Here is a 9,512-nt window from a genome sequence, read left to right on the forward strand (position 1 = left end):
CTTGGTGTCCCCGGCCATCCGCAGCAGGGAGGTGCTGACGCCGGTGCCCAGCGCAGGGTTGCTCTCCCTTCCTTCCCCAGCAGCCTGGTGCTGCAGGAGGGGGGGGTCCTGCCTGGGCTGCGGAGTCGTGTTCTGGGGGTCGCTGCAGCGAGATAAGCCAGCGTGGGAAAGGAGAAGAAGGAAAGAAAAGGGAGGGACAGACTGGGAATTCCTGGCCAGGTGCAGTGGCTCATGCCTTTGATCCCAGCACTTTGGGAATCTGAGGCGGGAGGATTGCTTGAGCCCAGGAGTTCAAGACCAGGCTGGGCAACATAACAAGACCTCATCTCTACCAAAAAAAAAAAAATCACACACACGCACACACACACACACACCACGCCAGGTGTGATGGTGGGCATTTGTAGTCACAGCTACTTGGGAGGCTGAGGCAGGAGGATCGTCTGAGCCCAGGAGGTCAAGGCTGTGTGAACCATGACCATGCAACTGCACTCCAGCCTGGGTGACAGAGTGAGACCTTGACTCAAAAAAAAAGAAAAGAGAAGAAAGAAAAGAAAAAGAAAAAAGAAATGCTATGGGGACAAACCGTCTAGCTTGTTTTCAGCTCCTAGAATAGTGTGTGGAACACAGTAGGTGCTCAGTCAATGTTTGTTGAATGAACGAAGGAAGGTACAAGCACCTGCTGAACCTACTGGGTACCATGGGCCAAGCTGGTCTCTGTCCTCTAGGAGCCTCCTCGTGCCCATTGCACCCATTGTGATTCATCCAAGGACACATGCCCAGGAGACTCAGTCCGGTTTCTGCTGCCAGAAGAGCTGACCTTGGGTGTGGGGCAGTGTGGGCACTCCTGGGCGAGGTCCTTGCTGGCCACCCCTCATTCTCACAATAACAGCAATTTGCCAGCCAGCCCTTTCATCAAGGAGCCCCAAGGGCCAGCTCTTACTCTCATTAGGATGAGGACAACAGCCAACAGGGCTATTATCCCCAATGTGCTGTTTTCATCTGAAGGGGGGGTGGGAGGGGCTGCTGGTAAAGCCTGGGGTGGAGGTCAAGACCCTGGGGCACTTGAACTTGGGCTCTGTAAAGGGTATGCAGTGCATGGCCAAGGCCTGAGGAGGGGGCTGATCCACTGCTGCTGAGACGCTCCAGTCCTGTCCTGTTTCCAGCAGCCCCCAATCTTGCCTGGGAGACGGTGAGGGAGCCAGGGGGTGACCGAGGGCTCCCCTACACCCACCACCACCTCACTTTGGCCTGGGCCCTGGGTCACCCACCCTGTAGAGTGACTTTAGAGCTGGCTCAGTCCCCTGGGATCCATGAAGCCGCCTCCTCCTTTCTGGACAGAGAACCACTAATTGCAGCTTCTCGGCTGATCCTATCAGCCATCCTGGAGGAGATTCTGCAGGCTCAGAGCTGAGATCCTGGTGGGGCAGGCAGGGCCACAGTGCTGGGGGCAGTTGTCATGGCGCCAGGCAGACGTGCTGCCGATGCCACATGCAGGGGGAAACTGAGTCCCACACAGGGCAGGGATAGACCCAAGGTCAAACATAGAGCATTATAGGGCATAAACAGAACTGGATCCCAGACCTGAGAGATGAGAGCAGCTCAAGGTGACAGGCCTCTCCTCAACGTCTTTCCAAGGGCAATAGCAATAAACACTACTTACTTAGTTGTGCATCACTTTACAACTTCTGAAGCCCATCTCTATGGTTCTTTTTGTTTTTTTGAGTGGGAGTCTCACTCCATCGCCCAGGCTGGAGTGCCATGGCACACTCACAGCCTCCCCAGCGTCAACCTGCTGGGCTCCAGTGATCCTTCCGCCTCAGCCTTCCAAGTAGACGGAACTACAGGCGTGCACTACCACTGATTTTTTATTTATCATAGAGACGAGGTCTCGCCAAGTTGCCCCGGCGGGTTTCGAACCCATCGGCTCAGGCAATCCACTCACCTTGGCCTCCCAAAGTGCTGGGATGACAGGCTGAGCCACCGAGCCCGGCCCATTTCTATGGTTCTGCAGTCTGGTGTCAAAAGTCACCAGGGCTGCTGCAGAGCCAGGGAAACGACATCCCAGAGAAGCAGGACTAGGACTTAGGTCCCCTGACCCTGTGGTCCCAGATGGGCCACCAGGAAAGCTGGGTGGCTTTATGTAGATGCCAGCAACCCAGGGATGCAGGAGCGTGTGCCCCAGGAGGCCCATGGGGGGCGCCGTCCCCGACCTGATTGGAGGCAGCGGCCAAGTTCAAGGCCGAGACCCGTCTGCAGGCTTCCGAGGGCGCCCCCACTAACCACTTCCTCGCCTCGCAGCCGCCGGGGGCCGGCTTCGCCCAGGCCCAGTTTGACTTCTCGGCCCAGGACCCCTCACAGCTCAGCTTCCGCCGCGGTGACATCATCGAGGTCCTGGAGCGCCCGGACCCCCACTGGTGGCGGGGCCGGTCCTGCGGGCGCGTGGGCTTCTTCCCGCGGAGCTACGTGCAGCCCGTGCACCTGTGACCCGCCCCAGGTGGGATCCCGCCCCAGGTGGTGTCCCTTCCGCGGGAACCGGGGTCCAGGGCGAGGAGGTGGACGCCCCCACCCGGCCGCACGGGGCGCAGCGCACGGCCTGGGACCGAACTCGGGCTCCTCGTGCCCCGGGCTATTGCGCACACGTGGGGCCGGCCCTGGCGCCGCAGAACTGCAGACTGCCTTGAGTGCCCACGCCGCGAGGGGAGCTTCCGGGCCCCCCGGCTGCTTCCCATTGGCCGCCAGCTGCGTGGCCTCTCCGGCGGGTCTGCAGGGGCCCCACCCACCTGTCGACGGCCCCTTCCTCCCGGAGGGCTGAGGTCTCCCAGGCTCCGCCCTCGGGGACTCGACCCGAGGAACCCTGGGCTTGGGGGGTGGGTTCTGCAGGCCAGAAGGGAAGCTGGGGCCAGAACTGGGTTTTAGAGATCCGGCAGGATCCAGAATGGAGCACAGGCGGCCTCGGGAGAGGCACAGCCCCCACCAGAGGACTTGGGGCTCGGGCCAGCCTGCCCCTCCTTCCGAAGGCCCAGGCTGTTGGGGAAGCGGCTCAGCCCCGGGGTTCCGTCTGCACACCTGCTGGACTTGCCGGACGGACTCCAGGTGGACACCCATGCCTCCGCAGCCCCATGACTTCAGGCTGCACCTGCGACATCCAGCACCTCCGCCCCCACCACAGACGCTTTGGAGAGGGGCTGGAAGCCCCGAGACCCTGAGGACAGGGTGGGCAGCGGGGAAAGTGGAGGCGGTAGCTCCTCTCCTGTTGGACAGATGCACAATGAGGCGAGCCCTGGGCCCAGCCGCCTGGGAGACCCCAGGAGATCCAGAATGGGGCGAGCACCCTCGGTAGGGACACAGCCTGTACCAGAAAAGAGGAGAGGCCACTTAGACGGAATGTGCGAACAGCAGCGGATACGGAGCAGTGTGCCTGGGCACCTCTGGGAGCCGGGAAAGTGCGGTGGGACTTGCAAAGGCTTTGAACGCCAGGCTGATGGTGGGCACGGAGAGAGGGAGAGGAGGCTCCCTCTGGCATTTGGGAGCAGGTGTGAGGGCAGGAGGAGCCCCTGGCGGTGGCTTCAGGCTCTTGGGGGTGGCCCCATGCCATGGGCTTGGGGAGCTGTCCCTGCACCCAGAGCTGGCCCAAGACCCTTAGAGCCCTGAGCTCTGGTAAATCACACGGCTCCTGACCTGGGTCTGTGTACTCAAAACAAAAAGCAGTAAAACCAGTATAAGGAAATCCACCTGAAATCGAATTTTCTCTCCAGGGATGACTACTTTGGTGCTATTTTGGAAATATCACATTCTTTTTTCCCATGTCCCCCTAGTTTTTCAGGGCTCCTGCTTTGCTGGCTCAGCCAGTCCCTCGTCACTGACCCGCTGTGTACGTGAGAAGGGTGTCCCCATTAGGGAAAGGGGGTAGGCCAGAGGGCTTGGGGCTCCCCCGCTTTCCCGTCCAGGGTGGCAGCATCAGGCAAAGTAGGCGTAGAAGAAGATGTTGACACACATGAGGAGGATGGCGTTGAAGCCACAGACACGGGCCCAGAAAGCGTGTCTCTGGGGTGTTCGGCCATCACCTGGAGGAGATGAAGAGGGAGAGGGACCGCTGAGGGACACCAGGCCACACCCGGCACTCCTGCCTCCAGCCCCAGCCTCAGGGTGGGGAGCACAGGGGAGCATCTAGGGCTGCCCACTGACCTGCTTTGGCTCCCAAGAACAGGTCCTGAGCCAGGGTCCACCAGGTAAGGTTCTCAATCTGCAGGGAATGAGCGGGGGTGGGGAAAGTGTGGGCCAGGGGGGTGGGCCCAGACAGGATCAAGAGCCAGCGATGGAGAGGTGGCAGGTGAGTTCAAAAGGGACAGGGGTCAGGGCCAGCCAGGGTTAGGGGGTCAAGGGCTAGGAAATTCTTGAGTCAGAGAAGGTCAGGGATGGGGATGGAACCAGAACGAGAAACTGTTTGGGGTCAGGGTCAGGATTCAGGGCAGGCTCACCTGTGCGCCCTGGGAGGCTGGGGTCAGCAGGCTCCCGGCCACCACCACGGCACCACTGAGTGCAAAGAGGGCCACCGCGAAGTGCAGGTAGTGGATGCTGCCCAGGATGGCCGGCCGCATGTCTGGCTCGCCGCAGGGTGGAGCCGGGTGCAGGAACTCCAGAACCAGTCTTGTGGCCCCCACCACCAGCCCCACCATCAGGCCCCAAAAGGCCCCCTGGGGAGCAAGGAGGCAGGGTGTGTGAGCCGTAGAAGGAAGAACAAGCCCTGCCCCCCCACACACAGGCAGCAGGGGCAGATCTGAACCAGTCACGGGACATCCCCAGGGAGAGGCTGGAAGACCAGCCCCCACAGCACGCGACTCTGCGCCCTGGCCCTGCCGCCCACCTGCTCATTGGCACGCCGCCAAAAGACGCCCAGAACGAAGACTGCGGTCACTGGGGGAGCCAGGGAGCTGGTCACCGACTGCATGTAGATGAAGAGCTGCCCGCTGTTGGAGCCCTGCAGGACAGGGATCCAGGCCACACTCACGCCGATGAGCACCACGACGACCAGCCTGCAGGGGGGCAGGGGGCGGTCGTCATCCAACACACAGCTGCTGCCATCTCTGCCACCCGCCTGGGTTCCAGGGAGTCTCAGAGTGAGGGGGCTGACTTGCTCTCCAACCTGACCCCTGCTGTCCCAGCTCCAGGAGGGCAGGACCCCATCGCTTGGGTTCACGGCTGCATCTTCTGGCATACAGTAGGTGCTCACTCATCATTTAGCGGCAGCATGAGTGACTTGCTGGTGGTTCTTTGAACAGGCTGCCTGGTCCTTGCAGGAGCTGGGACCTCTGGCTGACACATCCCCACCCCCACAGCCCTTTACTGGTGACTCACACCCACCCCAAGGCAACCTCTCTCCCTAGGATGTGAGGTTCCAAGCCAGGCCGAGAATGTTTGGGTCAGAGCCTTCTGAGCCACCATGAGCCTCCTCCCTGCCCACACTGCATCTGGTCCTCCCAACTCCTGCCTGCCTCTCCCTTAGGGAGAGAGCCCCTCCACAGTTTCGTTTGATCATTCAGCAAACCACCTGTGAGGTACCTGCCTGGGCGCAGGGCACTGCGCTAGGAGTCCCGACTGGGGGAGGATGCCTTGTGCCCGCCCGGCATTCGGAGTCCAGCAAAGAAAACAGACAAGCCTGTCACCTGCACCCAGGGCTGGGCTGAGGGGGCTCAGAGGAAACATCAATCTAGGAGGGCTTCCAGGAGGAGGAGGGACTGCCAGAGCCTTGAAGGGGCATGGGACCCAGCTCCGGGGACCAGGCTGGGCAGGGTATCCATCTGCTCCTCCCTGGCTGCAGACCCCTCACCTCAGTCAGCCCCCTCACTCTGAGACTCCCTGGAACCCCAGGCGGGTGGCAGAGATGGCAGCAGCTATGTGTGCAGCTGGGTGGGTACTCCCCTGCCCTTCTCCCTGCCGGTCTCCCCTTCTTCCCTTCTAGGCCTGAGGGAGAGGGTGGAGGAAGGAGGTGGCACCTTGATTAAGGCTAATTAACCCCTAGCCTGACAGGCAGGCGGGCGCTGCCCTCGTCAAAGGCACAGGCGGGCCCCGTGAACACCGGCCTGCTCCGCCCTCCACACTCGGGCAGTCTGCGCCTGGGCCAGGGCTCTGCAGCCGTGCCCACTCCTTACCCTCTTTCGATGTGGCTGCCGCCAGGAACCCCTCAACCCGGAGCCTGTTCCTTCTGTCCGCAATGCCAGCCCCTCCTGCGCCACCACCAGGATGGCCAGTCCCCTCCCGCATCTCCCTGGGCTGTGGCCAGGGTCACAGGGGAGTCCCTCAAGGGGGGCCTGAGATCTCGCTGAGTCCCCCACATCGCCCAGCTCTGCTGAGGGTACCTGGGAAGCCGTGGGCCCCACTGGTGGACTGGACACAGGGAACACAGAGGGGAGAGCAGGGAGGGCAACAGGAGCAGGGGGTGGGGTGTGAGGACCTGGAGAAGCAAAGAGCAGGCCCTGAAGATGAGCCATCACTGTGCCCCAGCCTGGGATGTCTCCCCAGCCTCACGGGGCCCTGAGGGTCACTGGCATGCCCCTGTCCGCAACGGCCTCCTCTCGCGGCCCCCGGGCTCTGTTCTGTTACCCTCTCTCTGCAAACCCCGTCTCTCCTTGACCGAGGCCTGGTCATGCCATTCCACTCCACCCAAGACCCGCACCCCACAGGGCCCGGGAAAGATAGCTCCCTTGGTGGTGTGCTGGATAGGATGAGGCTGACAGGGGTTTGAGTGGCTGGAGGTGTTGAGGGTATCCCAATGCTTCAAGAGGGAGGAGAGGCAGAGCTGATGTCCTGTCCGGCACTGGGCCCTCTCAGTGCTTCTGAACCAGCAGCTGAGAGAGCTGGGGCCCAGAGAGGTTGAGCAACCTGCCTAGCACCACACAGCCTTGTGCCCTGCTGAACTCCAGGCTGGCAGGGCCTGGGGTGAGCAGGGGGGAGAGTGGGGGCTGGACCTGACTTGGCAGAAGAGGTGGGAAGGAGGGTCAAGGGCACAGGGGCCTGGTGCGTGAGCGGCACAGAGGGAAGGCCAGGCCAGAGCTTTGGCTTCAGGTGGGAACAGGGAAGAAGCCTGCTTCTGAGGAGGCTGGGAAGAAGTGAGCAGGACATACGAGGACCACCGGGCAGGTACAGGAGCCAGCAGTATCCCAGAGCAGAGGGCCAAGGCATACGCGGGGTGGCAGGTGGGGCATCCAGATCCTAGAGCCCTAGTGTCCAGGTTGCCAGGTCTAGGGGCTACGATCTCAGGGCCGGATCTAGGATTCCTGGGGTTAGGAGACACCATGGCCAGAGAGGGGCAGGGTCTCCCCCAGGCCTCACAGTAGCCAGCCGAAGAGGGGATGGGAAGCAGGGAGAGGTGGTCGAGGGGCCTGGTGCCTGGGGAACTCCTGCAGAAGCGCCCTGCACGGCGGGCGGCGGGAGCCGGGAGAGGCCGTGAGCCTGTAGATGTGCTCACACCACCCGCCTCTGGCATGTCCCAACAGGGCCCTCTGACAGAAGCCCGGCTGCTTTATATCACCCAGACGACTTCCTGAAGCTCCAGGGGAGACCCCACCCCGAGGACGGGCACCCTGGGCTCCTGCCAGAGGATGCAGTGTCAGCCAGGCTGCATACCAGAAGGCCGGGCCCCTGGGCCAGCAAAGCGGGGACCACGTGGCTCAGAGACAGGAGGGGTGGGGCTGGAGGGACGGGAGAGGGCCTCACAGACATGAACAGACACGCAGACACACCAGTCCTCGGCATCACGACCGCGTTCACCCTACAGGACCCCTGGGTGCCTGGCTGGGCAGGGGGAGGAGCATGGCCCCTGCCAGACCCAGGGCGAGGGGTGTCAGGGAGACCAGTAGGACCTCTGATGGCCACACGTGCTGTGGGAGGAATCTGGCAACAGTCGAGGGGAGAGGGGCTCATTTCTTGGCTGAGGGCGTCAAGGAGGACTCCATGGAGGAGGAGACACAGGCAGAGTCTAGAAAGGTGGGGGTGAGTCATCGAGGTGAATAAGGAGGGGACAGTCAGGGCCAGGACACAATGGGCAGGAGTTTGGTGGGGACCATGGAGGCCGAGGGACTGTTGCAGCTGGAGTGTGGCCCGTCTTGATACCGGCTCAGAGGCCCTCTTTGAGGCAGCTGGGAACTATCAAGAGAGATAGGGGTCAGATCTGGGAGAAACAGAAAGGTCTCCGGGATGGCTGAGGAAGGGAGGCCTGGCCCCCATGGAGGAGACCTGGCTCAGAGTGAGAGGTGCATCCCAAAGGAGGGCTGTGACCATGAGGGGGTGGGCAGGAGAGCATGTGGGAGGTGAGACGGACAGGACACTCTGGCCTCTTCTCTCTCCTCCTTCCTGGCATCCACCTTTCTCCAGCTGGCAAACTCCGACTCATCCCTCAAAACCCGCCTCTGCTGGGGCCTCACAAGCTGGTGACGTGGCTGGGGTCCCGGCACCTGCCAACCGTACCGTCCTACCAGCAGCAGCTCCCGCTCACCAGCGCGGGGCCGCAGCCGCCTCCAGATGTCCATGGTGAAGAGCGTGCTGCTGCTATTAAAGATGGAGGTCAGCGATGACATGAGTGCGGCCATCATTACTGCGATCATCAGTCCTCGAAGACCTGAGGTCGGGGACAGGGGCATGCTGTGGCCCTGCCTGGCCTCCACCGGCCCCGGGAGTCCCTCTTGCCCAGGCCCTACCGCTAAGGAGGTTTGAGGTGAGCCAGCCCCAATAACCGGGACAGGGAGAGGCCAAGGACAGACCACGGGCCTTCTGAACGGGCCATGGAGCCGGCGGCGTGCTGGCGACACCGGCCCTGAGCGCAATTACTCATACTGCTGATGCTGGGACCAGCCCTGTCTTTTCTGCAAGGCTTGGCAATTGACAAAGCACTTTCATACCCATGACTTCATTCGAGGGAAGCTTCATTAACCCGCCTGACAGATGAGGAAATGGGCGCTCAGAGTAGGGGAGAGAGTTGTCCAGGGCCTCACAGCAGGCCAGAGGCAGGACCCTAGGGTGGGGTGGGGGCCACAAGGAAGGTTTGGGGCGGGACTCTGCTTGGAGGTCACACCCCAGTGTGTTCCGGTGGCCCGGTCTCTGGAATTTTCCACCACTTCCTGTGCATGGCAGGATCCAGCAGGCGTGGTGGATCCTCTGTCTCTCTCTGGGTCTGTGGTTCCCCAGAAGGAGACAAAAATCTACCTAAAAATGAGTGAGGGCTCCCTAGGAGGTGGGGGAAGCATTGCTGCACAAAGGCTTCCAGGAGTGGTAGCTCAAGAGGGCCTGAGGGTGGGGGCCCTGAAGAAGGCAGAAGGGTGATCGACTGCCAATGCCATGCCGTATGGCTTCAGGCTGGTCACCCAAGGACTCTGGAAACTTTTCTTTGAGCCGGGCTCGGTGGCTCAGCGTGTAATCCCATGCTTTGGGAGGCCGAGGTGAGTGGTTTGCCTGAGCCCGCGGGTTCGAGACCCGCCTGGGCAACTTGGCGAGACCTCATCTCTACAGTAAATCAAAAA

General features: G+C 61.8%; 2 protein-coding genes across 2 annotated transcripts in view; one reads left to right on the plus strand and one right to left on the minus strand.

The window, feature by feature from the left end:
- The window catches only part of GRAP (GRB2-related adaptor protein), a 19,788-nt gene extending 17,133 nt beyond the window's left edge, over positions 1-2,655 (plus strand). The window contains exon 4 of the mRNA XM_021709192.1: positions 2,299-2,655. Within this exon, the coding sequence (XP_021564867.1) occupies positions 2,299-2,484 (186 nt within the window). The 3' untranslated portion in view covers positions 2,485-2,655. The remainder of the gene's footprint in view (positions 1-2,298) is intronic.
- Positions 2,656-3,957: 1,302 nt separating this feature from the next.
- On the minus strand, positions 3,958-8,636 carry LOC103252628 (sodium/glucose cotransporter 5-like). Its single transcript, XM_008051220.1, has 5 exons — positions 8,464-8,636; positions 4,865-5,033; positions 4,479-4,694; positions 4,186-4,243; positions 3,958-4,064 (listed from the first exon to the last, which is right to left on the minus strand). Exons 1-5 carry the CDS (start codon positions 8,634-8,636, stop codon positions 3,958-3,960), a joined length of 723 nt encoding a protein of 240 aa, XP_008049411.1.
- Positions 8,637-9,512: the final 876 nt, after the last annotated feature.

Source organism: Carlito syrichta, unplaced genomic scaffold (genome assembly GCF_000164805.1).
Source record: "Carlito syrichta isolate Samal-C Ts95f unplaced genomic scaffold, Tarsius_syrichta-2.0.1 Scaffold169135, whole genome shotgun sequence".
In the NCBI taxonomy this organism is placed as follows: domain Eukaryota; kingdom Metazoa; phylum Chordata; class Mammalia; order Primates; family Tarsiidae; genus Carlito; species Carlito syrichta.

Bases quoted from the DNA above. Each gene is read 5' to 3' on its own strand.
- LOC103252628 (XM_008051220.1), bottom strand. From the start codon at position 8,636: ATGCCCCTGTCCCCGACCTCAGGTCTTCGAGGACTGATGATCGCAGTA. The intron at 5,034-8,463 runs GTACGGTTGGCA...GCCCCCCTGCAG, and splicing joins GAGCTGCTGCTGGTAGGACG to GCTGGTCGTCGTGGTGCTCA. The intron at 4,244-4,478 runs GTGAGCCTGCCC...CATTCCCTGCAG, and splicing joins CAGCCTCCCAGGGCGCACAG to ATTGAGAACCTTACCTGGTG.